General features: G+C 39.0%; 1 protein-coding gene across 2 annotated transcripts; it reads left to right on the top strand.

Moving 5' to 3' along the window:
- The first annotated feature begins 490 nt into the window (after positions 1–490).
- On the top strand, positions 491–18,573 carry LOC124308548 (uncharacterized). Of its 2 annotated transcripts, XR_006909012.1 has the most exons (9): positions 492–747; positions 1,036–1,379; positions 2,346–2,898; positions 2,986–4,064; positions 4,183–4,679; positions 4,766–4,820; positions 7,357–7,474; positions 17,515–17,837; positions 17,961–18,573. XR_006909012.1 is itself a non-coding variant. In XM_046771359.1 (7 exons), exons 1-7 carry the CDS (start codon positions 618–620, stop codon positions 7,378–7,380), a joined length of 2,682 nt encoding a protein of 893 aa, XP_046627315.1. In that variant the 5' UTR covers positions 491–617; the 3' UTR covers positions 7,381–8,422. The 2 variants fall into 2 exon arrangements, 1 of the variants encoding a protein (XP_046627315.1); XM_046771359.1 differs by lacking the exons at positions 17,515–17,837; positions 17,961–18,573 and having other exon boundaries at positions 491–747; positions 7,357–8,422.
- The last annotated feature ends 581 nt before the right edge of the window (positions 18,574–19,154 follow it).

The raw sequence follows: 19,154 nt of genomic DNA, 5'->3' as shown, positions 1-19,154 counted from the left end.
CTCGAAGGTGAATAATCGTACAAAATGCAGAGAAAAAGATATACATAAAATCGCACGGTATTCCGTATGATATATCCTTATATGTATAATAGCAAGAGATTATTTTGTTAATGTATGCATGCGTGTACAATTTTGCTTCGTGATGCAAATTTCTATCACTCGACTCTGCTGCAGGTGGTATTATATTGTTCAGAAGCTTTGCGCGCGTTCATCTCTTTGTATAGCCGGCTTCTCCCTGCAGAAGTAGAATTTTAAACAAGTTTCATAATTTTTCAACGACTCTGAGCTCGCACAGAGCAGAGACACAACACGTTGAAATTTCTTGTTGTTTGTTTTGTCGGATACTTAAAATTTTTAACTCAATAGCCGAATACTCTACACCGGTGAAAAATATTATATTTATTTTAATTTATTTAAAAAAAATTTTTTTTTGACTAAAGAATTGTGTTCCTTCGAAAGTATAGACGCTGCTTGTTATACGATATCCTTAAATTTGGAACAAAGGTTTTTTAGCGTGTGTGCGATAACTGATTAACATAAGAATAATTAACTTCGGAATATCCGCAGGCTAATATTATATCAGTCTATTTTTATTTTTAACGAATACATCGTTCGATATGCCGCGGTGGGAAATTTTTATCCGACAATTTGCTTTATTGCAAAGTTTAATTACCGTGACAATATTTTTCGGGTCAATGAATATTGAGGCTGCTCCCATAGCAGATCTTAACTCTGTGAATTTAACCAGTAAGTCAATTGCAAAACAAGCTTATTTTGTGCCAAACACTTTTTTTTTAATACCTCAATTCTCCTTTTCTTTTTTTGCTAAATTCGTACATATTTTAGCATTATTCTACCTTTGAGTATTTTCCAGGTTTGCAGACGTACTATTTTTTTTTTCTTTTTGTCTTTCAATTATTTCATTCTACGTTATTCAAAATTTGCTTAACCGATTATCGCATACCTGCTCATAATTTATACCAGTTAACAAAGTAGGCTGCGAGGTGTATCAAATTTCGCTCGTAATCGTTTCAGCAGAGTTTAATATCACGGGAGAGTGTCTACCGCTGGGTGAAATAGCGAAATTCGAGAAATACCCTACGGAAAAAAATGATGATCCGCAATCGGGTACCGGATTTCCGGTCATAAACGCCGCGGCTTTGACCAGCGACGATTTCGCGAGGGTGGAATATAAAAATTCGGAATTATCGCCATTCGGCGACGATCAGGCAGACTGGATGAGACTGAAAATTCTTCACGATCTCCTTCAGCGCCCTCAAGACGATTTTTTGAAATCCAACTTTCAAACGGTTTACAAGTTCTTGGTCACCGCTTACAAACGTCTGCGAAGTGGTAAAAAAATTACGGAAAACAGTCACGTGAGTTTATCCCTAACGAATTTTACATTTAAGATTAAAAATTTAAACACATTCGTAGTCCATTGTTTGATTTTTCGCGGACCTAGGTTAAAAGAGAAAAGAAAAAAAAACGGAAGAAAAAATAAATAAACTATCGCGGAGGGTTTGGGATTTCGATAAATTCCGAAAGCGAAGAGGTAGCAAAGGAGGGAGAGAGAGAGAATCGAAAATGGGACAGGGGGAGGAAATATCTTGAGATAATAAGATATGGACAAGGTGCCGGTGATCGGCAACGCCCTGCGCGAAAAACAAAGACGGTGGCGAAGAATGCGAAAGAGGCGAGGATTTTGTAGGCGGACGCGGTAAATCCCGTTTCTTGTTACGATAACTGCCGCGCTTTTTTTCCTTCTTCCGTCTCTTTTATTCTTCTATTTCCCGCCTCTGCCTCGATCTCTTTATTATTTACCGTTTCTCGCGGCTATTTGGAGTTTATGTATCCGGTTATAGCCCTAGGTGTGCGGGAATCGGGTGTGATAGTACGGAAATAAATATGTGTAGGTGTGCGGGAAAGAGAGGTAAAATGTAGAAGTAAAACATGCTGAAAGTAAATTTTATACCAGGATCTGAAGCGCGGAGAGACGCCATCTTGTGGCAGATAATGTACCGCGCAAACTGAGCCGCATTTTTATTGTAAAACTTGTTTTTTAGCCCGTATTTCACTCTCTATCCGTTCGATGTAATAAAATGGAAGCCTGTGTGCTTGCACAAAGTTTTTCATTGCTCCGTGTTCGCGCAATTCACACGATAAGATCAGCTGATTGCCAATCGCGGCGCCATATTGCCATGCCTCGCGTATTTCGGATTCTAGTAGTGGAAAAATCAAACTCAAATAAACGGATTTTACTTTTCATTACCGAACATTGTGTTGAAAATCAGTGTGTAAAATTTTTTTTTGCCCAATTTTAACACAGGTTTTTTCTGCCGCAGATGGAAGATCGAAGTGGCGGAGAAAATTCAAGTCTCGAGGACGGGGTGGAAAAAGATGAAGATAAGAGGGTCTTTCACACCTCGTCAACCTCCTCGACGTCTGACGGACTCCCTCACCGGCTTTATCGCTCCACTCTCATACACAGCGAGATAAACGACGACGACGACGAAGAAAACGACTACGCAGAATCGCTTGACGATCTTTTGGAAACGACCGGCGTTGCGGCCTCGAAACTTGACGTAGGAAAAACGAATTTGTATCTCAAGCCGAAGACGACCGCGACTAGTACCGAATCAATGCGGATAATAACCGTCGTCGAACATCCGACGGAAGAAACGAACACTGTGTCAAAAACTCTTTTGGATTCGGGGGAAGATGACTCGAAGTCAGAGATTGATCGAAAATATACCGAATCTAATTCCGTCACCACTGAAATAAAGCGGGTTTTTGATGCCACTGGTGACTTCCGATCGATATTGACCACCGAGGAGGAAGGAAACGATCAACAACTTTTTAACACGACATTGAAAAATTTGGATACTGTTTTTGAAGGTTCGTTATGTAGTTGACGATGGTAATAATTGTCACTTTTTAATACAGTTTTACAAAGTTTCATCTATCTTTTTTTTTTGCCACCAGGATCCACTCGGACGGATATTACCGCGCAGAATAATTTCGTGACGGAAATAACTACGGCTGAGAATAATAACAGAGAAATTGGAAGTACAGCTATGAGTAACATTGAAAGTGGAGTTTACGGTACGATGAATAATATCGGAGTTGGAATTACTACTCGGATTAATTCTCAATCCGAAACCACGTGGAAGAGTATCTTTGAAGCAGGAATTACAATCGAGAATGATACTGAAACGAAATTTCATGCAGCGAAGAATAATTCTGGGTTTGAAAATAGGACTCGGATTAATTCCGAGTTTGAAAACGCAACGAAGAAAATTTCCGAGCCTGAAAACACTACTGAGATTAATAACGAATCGAGTATTTATGGGACGATGAGTAGCTCGGAACCTGGAATTACGGCTGAGAATAATTCCGGAACCGGGATTAAAATCAATTACAATAATACCGAAACGGAAATTGCGACTACAGGAAATAATTTTTCAACGATAATGACAACTGAAAAAAGTAACATTCAAACACCGATAGCTGCGAAGAATAATTCCGATGCCAAATTTACCATCAAAAATGAAAGCGATGTAAATGTTGAAACAAAAATTACAACTTTAAGAAACGATATTGAAACAGAAAATTCAACCACAGAGAATAATGTTGAAATTGGAATCGCGGTTGAAAATGAATCTGGAATTAAAACTAGCTTTGCAAAGAATGATTTCGAAACGGAAAAAATCTCGCATTCGTCACAATTTCCCGGCACGTCGATCGAGTTTTCAACGGTATCACAATTCTCGGAGAAAATCAACGGCAATCCAGACGGTTATCGAATGATCTCTGACAGGTTTCACGAATCGTTGGAATCGACGACCGTTTCGAGTCGCCACGTCGCAGGAATCAGCGATATTCCTTACAGCGCCACAAGTGAGGAAAATGACCCGGATATTCCGGCGGTCACGAAACCGGAAGACGGTGACAAAATCGCAGGAAATTCCGGCGACGAAGAGGCCGAACTTTCAATTCACTCCCAAACTACGACGACGACGACGACGATTTTTCATCCCTCTTCGACTGATCGTGGAATTCCGGTAAGTCCCTCATAGAATAAGTGAATACAAATTCGTTGAATTTGAGTTGGGAAATAACGATGGATTTAAATTTGACCTGTAAAAATGATGGTTGATTTTTTATTCTCTTCTCGACAAGGTTCGGGATGCGAAAAAGGTGCAGGTGATACTGAAAATCGGCGACATCGAGTTATCGCCCTACAACGGCATGACCAGATCTACCGAAGTGGGCCTGGTGAAAATACCGGGTTCAAAAAATGGTCGCAAAGAATTTTCGGGACCAACGAATTACGTTTCGAGAATTTACAACTTAAATGACAACGAGGCGGCGATCGAAGAGGAGGGCGAAAACGAAGACTCGGTCAATCCGAAATCGTCTTACAACGACCCGTACAGTTACGCAAAAAATTTCGACAGCGATCATCCCCATCGACATCTTCCTCGGTATCACCGTTTCGACGAATCGTTGGATTCAGGCGAGTCGAAGGCGTCTTGGGAAAATTATCGCTCGAAGAATTTTCCCCATCCGCAAGTTCGAGTTCCGGTAAAAAGAGGCGGCCACAATACCAATATCGAAAAATTGTACAGGTGGTTCTACAGGACCGGTCAGGAAGCCGAAAATCCGGATCTTTCAAGGTAACAATTTTTTGTGTATAATATTTATGGAACTGCCATTCTACGTCAAATTCATTCACGCTCTTGTCTATATTTTTCAAAACTAGACGGGGTTTGCTGGTCAGGTACATAGCGAAACCGGAAATCAGGTGCAAGGAATTGGTGAGTTTATTCGTTTATTCGTATCGAGTGTCGTAAATTAAACAGCGATATTCCGGCTTAAAATTAATTCAATTCACGATCATTTGAGTCGCCTAAACAATTGTGCGATTGAAAATTTGCATACATCCTCGGTATCGAGATATCGATTTCCCTGACATAGAATTAAACGGGACGTTCTGTGCAAAATTACCTAACAGGCGTAAAAAATTTTTTGAACAATCTCCAAAAATTCTGTATCGATAAAAGCGATCTCGTGCCATAACGGAAAATCGTTGACGAAGAGTTCATTTTGGCAAAGATCTCGCAACATGTGTTTTTTTTGTTTTACATAACTTTAAAGTTATTCAAATTTTTCGAAAAGAAATCAATTTATCTTCCGCAAAAATGGAGTGTTGTTTTTTCATTGCAGTTTCCTTTGAAATGGATAAATTTATATTCTTAAAATAACGAGATAAAAATAAGTAGCGCGAGTTTTGAGGCTTTTGTTGCTTCGTGTAGGCTTGAGAAAATCTTTTAAACTGTGTTCAGATTCGATTTGGTCGAGTTGGCGTGGAATGCCCCATATATTCGTACATACACATGCAAGTAATTTAATCAATTCCCACGCAGATGGGTAAACCGATTCGATCCTCCTCGATCCTTCGATATCCATCTCGAATGTAATATTAATTTCAATCTCCATAAATGTATAAGTAATAAATTCGGCTCTGGCTCTTCGCTTCTCCCTCCTGTTTGTCATCGGCCTTCTGTTACCGCGGACCAAAATGTAATCGTATTTTTAAACTTTTTATTCTCTCCACCAATATATATTAAATTACATGCATTCGAATTACAAATCACTCTCCATCCATTATATTTCATCTCTCGGATTCATATCTAGTGAGCGATGTTTGTGACAAATCTCCATTTTTTTTTTACATTCTCACGTTTGATCACGAAACCGTAAAGATTCGTTGATATCGGAATAAGTGATTTTCGCTCAGAACCAATACTTTTCACCAAGTTATCATTGTTTCGAAACAGGGATTTTCCAGATCTATTTGTTTCTAACTGTAACTTTGAAAAACTCTTTCGAATTCCGGGCAAAGTGTAACGACTGAGGTCTCTCAAATTCGCAGAGTTGAAAATTAATCCCGGCTAATTCTTACTGTTACTTTCGTTCCATTCGTCTTTGACGGTGCAGCCGGCGTAGAAAGCAGAGATTTCGGATGCATTCTGAAGCCCTTTTCTTTGTCCTTTACATCAAGAGCTGGGAGGGGAAAACTGAGGGAATGGATGAAAGAAAAAGGGGAAAGGAAAAAGGGTAAAGAGAGTCGAGTGTTTTAACTCATTGTCAGAAGCTGGGGGGGAGGGGGGATCTCGTTCTCTTACTCGAATTAATTGCAACTTCTTTCCCGCCAATCACATTCGCGATCCCGTTTTTTTCTTTTCACCCTTCCGCACCTCTTGCGCCGTTGTAAACGCCGTCAAAAATGCCTCAATGCCCGGTCTTACCGAGGTAATAAGTGACACTCGTTACGCGAAGAGATTATCCGACTTGGCTATTTTTTTTTTGCTCGTGCTTACATTTTTTCTCACTTTATTCCCTTGTTTTATCCTCCCTCGTTCGAACTGCTCAACGATTTGTTTTGCAATTTTTTTTTGCATTTTTGAAATGAATATATACAAAGCCTTCGTGAAAATATCTTTCATTCGAACTCGTCGTAAGAAATATTGATCGGCATCTTGTTGAAACCGATAAGTGAATCAACGTCTTTAATTCAATTTTTTCTTCACTTTCTTCAAAGGAAATTCGACATTTCTCGCATTTCTGATTTTCGCACGGCTGAAAGAAGAATTTGTAATTCACTTTGTACGCGCGAAATATATCATAAATCTAAAATCAAAACACACATGACAAACCTTTGGCGAATGAAAATTTTTCTTTCAATGCATTTTACATTATATCCGAAACCTTAACCACGGTATGAAGTTTCAGGAACCGCGTCAGCATCCCCCGTGTATTATTATCCTGGCTGCATAGATTTTTATTTTACTTCGAGTACTACTACTACTATTATTATCATTATTATTTATTTTTATTTTTTAATACCGCGTATACGCGCGGAATGAAAGGGAGGGAGGCCGCGACCAAACCGTACATTTATGCATATGTTATGCACAGGTAGGGAATTATTTATCACCTCACACTTAATACTAGCCTCGCGGTCGTACCGAACGTGAGGTGAATTTATTTTCTTTCTTTCATGTTTTATTACGCCATTTTTACATAACTTTAGCGTTGCCGTACCTTATTTATTTACTTTTTTTTTTTTTCGAAACTGTCGTTATCTCAACGTCCCGATGTTTTTCATATTCTTTGTTTTCCAAGTGTTATGTAACGCATTCATTTCCATCCCCCTTTTTCACTCATTTATTTTTACAACACCCTGTGATTACGGCAAAGAAGTTTTGTCAAGACTTGAGCGTATTTTTACTTTAGTTTTTTGGTTCTCTTATTACTATGACAATTGTTACATCGTTCACGATTTTTCAGGCTAAAGTCCGAGGGGATCGATGAACGACTTTGAACTTCCGCATCGAAGAACATCCGAGGCAAGAAGAAGGGATAATAAAAGGAATAGGAAGGGACAATAGGACGAGGGATGAAAAAAGTACCCTGATTTTCGTCTCTTTGCGCGTGTGTGTGTGTGTTTTTTTTCCCACCGCGGTGCGGCATTATCATATTTAGTGGGATATGTTTTGACAGAATGGGGAGAACGGTGATGATAATGATGATGATGATGATGATGATGATGATGATGATGATGATGATGATGATGATGATGATGATGATGATGATGATGACAATATTGAGGAATGAGAATATGCAAAGATGATTATGTACGTACCTCAGCCTCCTTGACGACCCGGGATACTTATAATCCATTTATTCTACGATAAGACAGAGAAGCCCTTTCCGGCTTCAATGCTTCCTGCCTCTCCCTTCATCCCCTTCGTCCCCTTCATCGACGGCTCTGTCATCGCGCCTTACATCCTCCTCATTGATTTTATTCAACGCGCGGTTCCCCGACTAACGAGGATCCATATTTTTACCCCCCCGCCGAGTTGCCAGATGTTTTATCCGCGCAAAATCTCATAACATTATATAATACGCTTCTTTCTACTTTTTCCACTTATCCATTTGTAATGGATGTTTTTCATGCAAGGACCAATTTTTTATGTCGAGGGTAAAGAAAAAATCTCCTTTCTTCACTTTTTATTATTCCCAAAGCTTCTGTTTTGTATCGTATGAGATTATTATTGCCCCATCATCGCTGCAACCGCATAATCAAAAGCTGGGTATACAAGCGAGGATGTCTCGTGGGTGTAAAAACGTTGAAACCCTTTTTTGCGGTATGTATAATTTCCTTTTGTTTCGCCTTACAAAACTGGGATTTTATCACCCCCCCCACCCCGCTACCGTTCTTCTGTTTTTCCTTTCCCCCATCCCCTCGGTTATAAATTATCCTGGCTCTTCTCGTTATTTCGTTTTATTCTTCCTTTCAGGGAAACATTCGCAAACACACGTATTACAACGTGCATATATTTACACAGCCAACGTATAAGGTGTTTATCTATGTGTAACGAATAATTTACAGTGTAACCGATCTTTCTTTTCTTTCTTTTTTTTTTTCCCCTTTATTCTACAATATACTGAGAGACTTTTTATGGTCATTAATATATGGGAAATTTTATCACCGCGGCAAGGCGAACACACCCCGGAGAAAAGCCAACCCTCCGGACAATCTTAAACGTCTACGGAATACGCGAATTCACCCCGCGGGCTTTCCAATATAAGGCTCCGATCCCCGTAAACTATTATCATGTAGCTATAGAACTATGCGGGTGGCATAACTGTACGACTATATTCGATATCGATTCACCTTCTACTTCTTCTCTCCTTCTCCTTCTTCATATCCCATCCTCATCGACGGTTTATACCCTAGGTATCTCTATCTTATACTCACTCACTTGCTTGCTTACTTATCTCAGACTTGGAAAGCGTTATCAACCTTCTCGCGATTTATTAACCATTTTTACTGGGTTTTATTATTATTGTTATTATTATTATTATTATTCTTTTTTACGCTCTTATATCACGTCCTATCGCGGTAAGGAAATGTAGAAAATGTAGGGTTTTCAAAGGGGTTAAATAATTGCTAATTCCACCATTTTTTTTTTTTTTGTTTTTTTATTAATTTCAAATGAAAAAATTCCAAATTGTTCTTGATACTATAAACAATAAAGCCGTTAAACTCAAATAGCTTCGAGCGTTTTAGTTTTCTTTTAAAAAAAAAAACACCTAAAGATAGGTATGATTTTAGACCGTCCAATCTGTACACCACCCCCTTTAAGGAGAAAAAAAAATAAAAATAATAATAATTTGCAGATCGTAGATTCGCGAATATCAGGAATGAAAAATGAGAAGATTGGCGGGGTATGAAATACCCTGTTGAAAATATTTACGGCGACGGGATAAAAGATACAGCGATTCGGAAAGTTGGAAATTAAGGGATGTTAAACTTTCGTAACTCACCTCGGTCCCGTTTCGAATGAAATTCATGTACCCCTATCACCCAATAATTTATAACCGTTAGGTACACAAAGAGGTATAACAAACGAAGGAAAATAATACCGTGGGTAAAATGCGAGGACACGAGTTCGCGATGGGGAAAAAGAGGGGGGGCGAGAAAAAAAAAAAAACACAGATAGGGGGGAAAAATGAGATTGGAAATACCGGGAGTTGAAGAAAGAGTGTTTACCCTATTTTTATTCCCACCTCGTTATCGCTATTAATTATCATTCCCGTCATATCGTAATTTATATAAAAATAAAAATTTCCGATCGACGATTTGATCTCAATGCCTTCGTGGAACATGTCGTGGATCAGGAACACGACCTGCACCATCTTAATCACCGATTGATCACCGGCCGGTGCTGGATTCGCGGGTGAAATCGAGCGCGAACTTAATCGGATAGTCGATTCATCAGTCGACCAGGGGTGTCAATGCACTCCGTTCGGGGATGAAGCGACCGGGGTTACAGGTGTAAAGCGTAAAGCGTGCGGCTGCTGCCCGAAACCCTGATCGAAATTCCCGCCCTGCCCGGCGACGCGAATTGATACCCTGCAACACGGGGTTATCGACACCCCATCCCCTAGTTTCGCGGATGCTGACGCCGAGGTTTTCGCCCGTCGAGATGAGGCTCTCTTTTTCTTTTTCTCGCTTTCATCAGCAGAGCCCGGAAAATCGACTTGTACGTGTGTTGATTTTGCCGGATGTTCGGTATATCGGCTGATTGTAAGATCCCAAGGTGGTATTTTTACGGGGAACGCGGGGAAACCTAACAACCATTGAATAGTCCACTCCTAAGAATGAACGAAAGTAACCGATTATTTTTGAAATTCGATTAATCGACGGACTTGATTATTCTTACTCACAATCGGTTTTTGCCTGTATTTCCAATTTTTAAGAAAACGCTGAGATGCGCTGTACTGAAAACTCGTTGATTTGTTAAAAATTGGCAAGAATTTTATTCACCCCGCTAGTTCGCAAAATTTCCAAGATCCGTATTCATATTCGTAAAATTATAAAATGCGAATTTGCAAACTCTTAGGCACGACGTTGCGGGTTCGTGCTTGTAAAAACAGCTCATTCCCCGGGTTTTTTTTTGATTGATAAGACTTGAAATACATTGACGTCGAAGCCGAACAGGCGAGGGGGAAAGTTCGCCAAGAATTTCCGACTTATGGGTACTCCTGGGTTTACTTGGTACGAATTTCGAAACAGCTCCATGGGGCAAAGTGAAAATAAGAATATCGCCCGTCGAAACGGTTTCTTAAAGGCCGAATTTCCGGACGTATAAGTATAAGCGTATACGGCCATTTTCCCCCCTTAAACCCTCATACCTGCCCCTTATAAACATCTCTACATTATACTCGATTCGCGGTTAGCGTATATTGGGGTATATAACAGCGCCTATAACGCGCCCACATCCCTTTCTTCCTATTATTTTTATTATATTATAACTCGGGTGATTTCCTTTACAACAACTGGTTGTAAAAACAACAGGAAAAAGGATAATATTTATACCATCGTCACTTTCGTCATCAGCAGCTTTCATTGGATAAATTCTTGCTGGGTATCATTCTTTTCGAAGTTCGAGGGCTGCCTCATGGCCAATCTAACGCCGCTTGTTACTACTTTCTTTTTTTTTTTTTTCATCACGTTGCGATTATCCGATTTTTCCTTTTCTCCCTCCTTGCGTGTCTTGCAAAAATATACGCACGATGTACACACGCGTGTTATACATGCATGCGAAGAAGCGGAGAATCGGGGCGAGGCTTCGGCCATAACTCAGTGTTATCGGCGAGTTCACGGCCCAACGCATTTCGCCATCCCTTCCCTAGCGACTCCTGAACCCCCAATTCGCGAAAGCCTGGCCGTGTGTACACGTATGTACAAGGCACATGCACGTACGTACATATGTACACACACATACACACATACGGTATATGCATCGGTAACTCGCGAGCTTTGCACACACGCGTCAATTCCCCGAATTCTCGTTTCAAGGTTGCGGGGGCTGTTAAAGGGGTTACATCGGTTTCGAAGGTTGCAAAAAAGCAAATTTTCACAAATTTTTATTCAAGTATGATACAAGAATTACTTGATTCAAACTTGAGGCGTATGAAAGAACAATATTTGAACGATGTTTCGTAAAACGATCGTCAGAAAAATTTTGGTTTCAGCAGACCAAGTATTTTTCTACCTTGCTAACTTTATCTGACGTCAACGAAACCAAATATTTTCTTTTTTGGTAGGGGACCGAATAACGCGAATAATCGCCGTTTGACCACTCTGAAAATAGCCAGTTAACCCAGCTCCCTTATCATGAGGGGTCCTCTTTCCATACGTCACGATTTCATCCCCTAGCCATCGGTGTAAAGGCAGGTGAGTTTTGTACATAAGCAACTTGACAAATGTCTTTAACTCGTATCACGTATAGATGATTTGAATTTCTCTGCCTTACGCCCCTATTTTTCAATACAAACAATTATGCACTAGGCGCTCTGTATGAATTATTTTAATGTAGTTTGATTTGTTTTTTTTTTTTTTTTGCATCAAACAACGTTTTTGAATTTTTCCGCAGCAATCATGAAATCCATTATTAAAAAAAAAAAAAACCAATTCTTATTTCTACTTCACGTGTACCCTAGAGCGGGTATAATAATAATAATAATAATAATAATAATAATAACAATAAAATGACGGGAATAAATCCTCTCCCCTGGCAAGATCCATTCGCTTCCTTAATTCCCTTACACAGGTTTTTTTTCCTTTTCGTTTTCCTTTCCCCAATTTTCTTCACCCTCTTCAGCGCTCCGGGGTAAGATCAGGTCTGTAGATTGGAAATCATAGCGAATAAACGGTCATTCTTACAGCTCTTTATAGCAACTCACAATTTCACCTCGAAAGCCTCATACGTATATATATTGCCTTTGCAATGGACCTGATTATCATCGTTTTCACTATTACTACAACTTTTATCACGATTTTTATTTTCATATATTACGATCCGTGAAATTGCTTCACCCCGAAATCTTAAGGGTCGCGGTAAATTTTGAGGGATGGAGGTTTTTCTTTCTTACATTTTTTCTTCTTCTTCTTATCGACAATTACAACACACTTTTATCCAGGAATATTGACGATTTACGAAATAGGAGTCATTGAAAAAAAAAAAAAAAAACAAGTCATTCACATAGTCTATACCGATTAGCATCCCACGATTGTTGGATAATTATTTGAGAAAAATTGGAAATTTTATCTACAACTAAAGCTGTACTTAAAGGCGTTTCCGCGCCTTATTTATACACAAAGCACAGTGTCGACCGAAATGTTTGTTCAACTAAAGCTGCCGTATGCAACGGTGGGTTGTAAAACGCACGTTGCATATGCGACACGTACGTATTGGTGGTGAAATACGGGGTTGTTAGGTGTCGGCTCTACGGACCGGCGCTTCGCTCCCTTTGATCATCGGTTAAACGCGTCCCTCTTTCCTCCGCTTCCGCGTCGTTGCTTCGGAAAACGCGTGCAGGCCGTGTGTCTGTGTTATACGTGATGCATGCATTATGCAGATCGTGTATTTACGTGTATAATGGACGCAGACCGCGGATATCGCTGCATCTTTCTCCATATTTTACAACTAAACTTATTATTCTCACCTTACAGTTTTTTGCTTACGGTGGATTACGAATATTCTAAATCGCGGAAAAGCCGCTTTCGCGCATCTCCTTGTTTCCTTCGTCGGGATATGAATGCGAATCGAATTCGAAAAATAGCAGAAATTTCTATGATTGGGATGGGCGTGAAATAGTATAGAAAAATCAACGGAATCGATGCCTACCGATAATTTTAAATTTCATATGTAGAAGTTAAAAATGTTGATGATCGAAGTATGGAGAAGTAAAAGATTGAAGAGGCATTGTAGAATCGTATACAGATTCTCGATTTTGCTTCGCTTTTCTCTATTTCGACATACTACGTTTTCAATTTTGCGTTATTGAATTATCCACATTTTTTAATTCTATACGAATGAAATTTTCACGTTTATGAAAATTTGTTATTCTTGTCCTTGTGCGAATCAGTAATTCTAGTTTTTTACCCCCTACCCGATAATTGAAGTCGTTGATAATCGCACGCCTTAATTCTTAATAAAATTCCAAAATCAGTCTTCGACTCAATTCTAATTCGCACAAATTTGCAAAATTACAGTATTCGTTCGGCGCTACTTCCGCTAATGAACTGTTCTACCCTCTTCATTTAAATTCTCAACTCTCCCTACATCCAGTTCCAATTGATATTAACGACGTAATTGCCATTAATCAATCGTCAAATCCGCTTCCCTCTCTCTCTCTCTCTCTCTCTCTCTCTCTCTCTCGGGTCCTTTAATTCCGCGAAGCGGTCGCTTCTGCTTCCGGCAATGGAACGTCCGCAAAACGGATGCCTCGAGGATTTCCTAAGGAAACTGGTTTGCGGAAAGCGAGTCGAAGCGAGGCTCTTGGACGACGTTTCAGGTTGCAGAAGATGAGGGGGAGGAGGAGGAGGAGGGGGCGGTGGACCACCTCAATTGAAGTTCAGAACTGAGTGGTTGCACTCTCTTCAATCTCCCTGAGTACATGTGCCTTAAATACAATAACAAATCAGATAATTGAATTTTCTGCTAAACGTTTACCCGCCTGTCAAACCATGCGTATAACAATATTAATATTATCAATTCCCACAATTTGTGCGTAAATTGGCGAGATCGATAAAAAATGAATTCGCAAGTAAAATTTTCACCAGCGGCAGAAGAAAAATAATTGCCACTTGGCTTAATTTTCTTGATAAACAAAAATTCGATTAGAAATCTGAAAATTGTATCGGTGTTGTATCCTTTATTACGGGTTGGGTAAAATATGCTTCAGTATTTTTAATCTATATATATATATATATATAGATAAATGACAAGCGGTAAATCGTACGAATTATTTTCTCTCTCGCTTTTACTCCCCCCTTTTCTGAATTTCTCTTTATTTAACCTGCACCCGCAGAGAGCCCTCCAATTTATTGCCTGTAGATATGTATAATACTGCAGGCTCGAATTGGGGAATCGTATTTTATATAGATATAATATCGAACGCCATCGATAACAAAATTATGAATCGCATAACCGTTTCGATAATAATGATAATGATAATGTCAATGGCAATAACGATGATAACGATCACAATAATAATATCCAATAATTCGAGCCCGTGTCACCTGTTCATGAAGTCTAATAAAATATCTTTGCATAAAACGATATACAAACATACCTGACTATATATCATGCGATAATAATTTGTCGTTAGAATTAATACGTATAGTACCTACATTGCCAGGAAAAGAGAGAGAGAAAAAGCGAAAATTCTACGAGTCGTTGCAAATTTTCAATAAACGTTCAACACCCGCCTTTACTCATAATCGGTAATTCTTACGTCTGAAATGGAAATTCACTCGATTCGTTGAGTTTTGTAAGCAATGTCAGAAATTTCGTGTCATCTTTGAGCGTAGTTTTAACTATTCCACAACTTGTTTATAAATTTTAATTTCTTTCTTCTCTTAAAATTGCAAATGTGCATGGAATTTTGCAAATATCAAAGAATAGAAAGGTCGCAGTTTACCGTCAACGAAAATAATGTAAAACGATACATTATAAAATCAAAAATTTACGAAACGGTGAACTTGTCAAAAGTCCAAAACTCGACAACCATTTTTCTGCTTCGCTTAACCCTGTACTTTTTCTTACAAATTTGGTGAAGAATATTGTGGATTGGTGAAGAATACGTTGATAAATTGAACGAAAATTTCTCACATTCACAATTATTTCCCAAATGATATACGCCCAGTTTTTTTTTTTCCCTTTGCCCCCCTTTCCGTCAAACTTTATCCCCCTTTATTTTTATTCTCCAAAGGGTTGAAAAAAATCGAATATAATTCGGGCGTTATTAATACTACCTGCACGATATGATATACGTATGTAATTTTCAATTATCACGACGTACACTTTCGCCTAATTTATCATTACACTATTGTACGTACTATACGTACAACCAACGAACGTTTTTGGCCGCGGTTCGCGAAAAGGGGCAAACGGCTCTCGGTCTGCGCCAGAGAATTACACACAAATGTGTGTGTATATCGGGAGAGACACGTGTGTATACATGTACATACATCACACCGTCCTGCATAGCCAGAGACAATAGGGTCTAGGTATAGGGAGGACAAAAGCGTGATATACGGCGACCCCGGAGCACCGGTATTAAAATCATATTTTTAAACCCCGTCGCACGCCTCCCGGATTTCGCACCGAATCCACCCTCCACCCCCGCCGCTCCCGACTCGCGAAATTCCCCTGCTAACGTCCCGTGACGATATCAGTCCACACGCGAATCCCTCTTTCCAACATTTGTATTTTCATCCCCACCCGCTCATATTCCTCGGTTGATCTTCTATTTTTGATTTTTATTTATTCGCTATTTTACTTTCTCCATACGCAATATTTCGCATCGCAGCGAACACGAATTCCGAAAAGATAAACAAAGTGAGTTTATCTTCGCATCCTCGTTAATACTATACTACATCGTTGTAATTATTTTTGGAATGTTTTTTTTTTTTCCCATTTTTTACCGTCCGCGAATTTTATACGCACGAAAAAATGTTGTTCATTCGATAAGATAAAAACTTCATATTTATTTTTTCGGATTTGTGTTAGTAAGTAAAGCCGGATCATTATTGCTGTTGTTGTGTCACGTTCACAACTTATACTTCATAATTGGGTTAAAACTGGCTTATTAATGAAGCTAATTTACTTTTTAAATCAACGTCCGACTTAATCGTATATGCGCGGAGCGTATTAATCTGCAGAGAGAAAGGCGGAAGCTCGTAAGCTAGAAAACTGTCACCTTTATTTATACTATACATTACAGGTGAATGTTTCATACACTGTAGGTAAATGTATATTACCGTGCACTCATTTATATTCGTTTATCACAACAGCTTACAGGAAAGTAACAGTTATAACAATAATGTGAACATGAATAATAATAACAATAATAGGAATAATAAAAATAATTATAACAGCCACGTTTAGAGGTAGAGTGAAACGAATTAACAGCGTTAATGAGTAACGTGTTGTAATCAGCGAAAACAACCCCCGCCTTCCCAACGGCTTATATAACTTTAATAAAAAATTAAGGAGGCAAATGCACTCGGTCATCTTAACGATAAATCATTGCAAATTGGCCGAGCAAAAATGTTCGAGCATCTGGAAACGTTTGAAACACCCGGGAACTGTCTTTCTTTCCTTCCTTCCTGGCTTTAGGGGAAGTAATAGAAATAAGGGGCGGCTTATTACGGCTCGTTGGAAGTTGAGGTTTCTAATCGGCCGACGAGGGGCGAGAGGGTGTTTCTCCCGGGTTGAAACGAAGGTACTTGGGTACTCTCGGTGAGAACCGAGGGACCGAGGGGGTGCAATTTCTCAGTAGTCAACCACAGACGCGGACTTGGACCCCAACTTAGATTACCAGTAGTGGTGAACCAGGCTGGTTGCTAGGCCGGTACGTTTGTTCCTCGGTATGTGGGTACGAAATTTCGTCGTCTAATCCTGATTTACGAGTCAACGACAAATCATATCGCTCCCCAAACCCCGAGTACCGTACTTGCGCATACGTGTAAGCTATTAGTCCAGTCAAAATAGGCATGAATTGAAAATATTCGGGATGTGGCTGAATTTTTGGGTGTAGGGATTTTCGACACTTAGGAACTTGCACCTCAAGTAATTTTTTACCCTAATTTGAGGGTTTTCGCGTTTTTCTCAAAAATTGCTATCGATAGATGAAAAATGACTTGACCATTGTGTAGATCGGAAAATTCACAAAATTGCAATATTATTTCCAATGCATTTCGTTACTCCGTTTCCTGTCGCGGGCACAATAAGTTGCAATACAGGCATGAAACAAAGAGATAAATCTTTGTTTTAGACGTATTAAACGCATGTGTTTCCGGAAATGAGAAAAATTGTTTGGCTGCCCATACGTACTACTAATTTTGTTGGACATGTGTCTGTGTAGAATGGAGAGGACATTGTGACGTTGGATTTTGCGTCTATTCCATTCTATTCCATCTCATTCCAACCCAAACTCAGGGACGAAGCAGCGAACCGACCAACCTGGAGGAAAAGGGTTTGGATGTTAGCCAGAAGTCGAACTATTCTGAAACGGACCGGAAATACAGACGAGCAAAGGTGGGGACGAGGACTGGTTTCGGGGGTTGAAAAAGAGACGAGCTACCCACCCGAAATATTTCTCTGCAGAGTGCAGTTTTCCGATTTTACTGCTCGCTCTGCGAATCAGGCGAAACCGATGAAGCGAAAGTTTATTCGAACAAACAAGACGTAAGTAGGAGTTGAATTTATTTGATATTATAACATATTTACTCGCTGTATTAATGAAATTCTTTAACGTGTCCATCGAATTCTTCATAATAATCATCTTATATTCTTCTCGTTATATTACAGGGATCGTTGGACTTTGCTTCAAGTATTTGCTGCGACGTCTCGGCATCGCTTTTCGCTAAGTCCGGCGAGGAACGGATCAGAGAAGAGCAGAGCTGCAATAGAAAATATTTCCTCCTCTCTGCCTCGATTCATTACTTAAATTCTACTCCCGTTTTCTTGATAACGAATTGATTATTCCCAGACGTTCCGTAATAACGCGACTGTTTACGACGCTGCCGAGATTTGATGCAATGATTTGATATATTAAATGTATGTGGTGCGTATGTAATGTATATGCGAATGTTGTCTGTTTACATGTATCATGTAAAAGGTATAAAAGGTGAGTTGTTCTTCATTCTCTTATTTTGTTGAAAGCCAAGAATCATTTGGAATTGGCAATTTTTCCATCGAGTTGAGGGTTTCGGCGATTCGATCACTTCGAAATTTATCACTCCTGATTAATTTTTGTTATTAGAATTACGAATGAAACGGGGAAATGCGTCTGTGATAGCAAGTGATTAGACCTTGTATAGTGCTTACAATGAACATTTTTTACACTGGTGTCATGATCGTTTCGATAAATAAATAATTGAGACTACAAACCTAAGATACTGAATTAAGCTTGTCTTTATACATACATGTACATTTGTATAATATAATATATAATATAATAATAATAAGATGATTATTTTTTTGGATTGATTGAGTATTACCGTTGTATATAAGAGTATGATTGTAAAATGAAATAATTTATCACTCCTGATTTATTGTTGTCATTAGCATTACGAATGAAATAGTGAAATGCGTCTGTGATAGCAAGTGATTAGACCTTGTATAGTGCTTACAATGAACATTTTTTACACTTGTGTCATGATCGTTCCGATAAATAAATAATTAAGACTACAAACCTAAGATACTGAATTAAGCTTGTCTTTATACATACAAGTACATTTGTATAATAAGATGATGATTATTTTGGATTTATTGAGTATTACCGTTGTATATAAGAGTATGATTGTAGAATGAAATAATTTATCACTCCTGATTTATTGTTGTCATCGTATTATAAAATAAATGTTGTCTCAAATAAATTGTAAATGACTGTCTTTTGCTGTTTTCCTGACACTTTGTCTGTTTTCGGTCAACCTCCTCCGCTCAGATGTTCTCCTGATACTAGGAGTAATTTTTCGCTGCAACCTCTCCGCTTTGCTTAGC

The sequence above is a fragment of the Neodiprion virginianus genome, chromosome 7 (genome assembly GCF_021901495.1).
Source record: "Neodiprion virginianus isolate iyNeoVirg1 chromosome 7, iyNeoVirg1.1, whole genome shotgun sequence".
NCBI lineage: Eukaryota > Metazoa > Arthropoda > Insecta > Hymenoptera > Diprionidae > Neodiprion > Neodiprion virginianus.
This window is presented reverse-complemented; position numbering and strand designations above follow the sequence as displayed.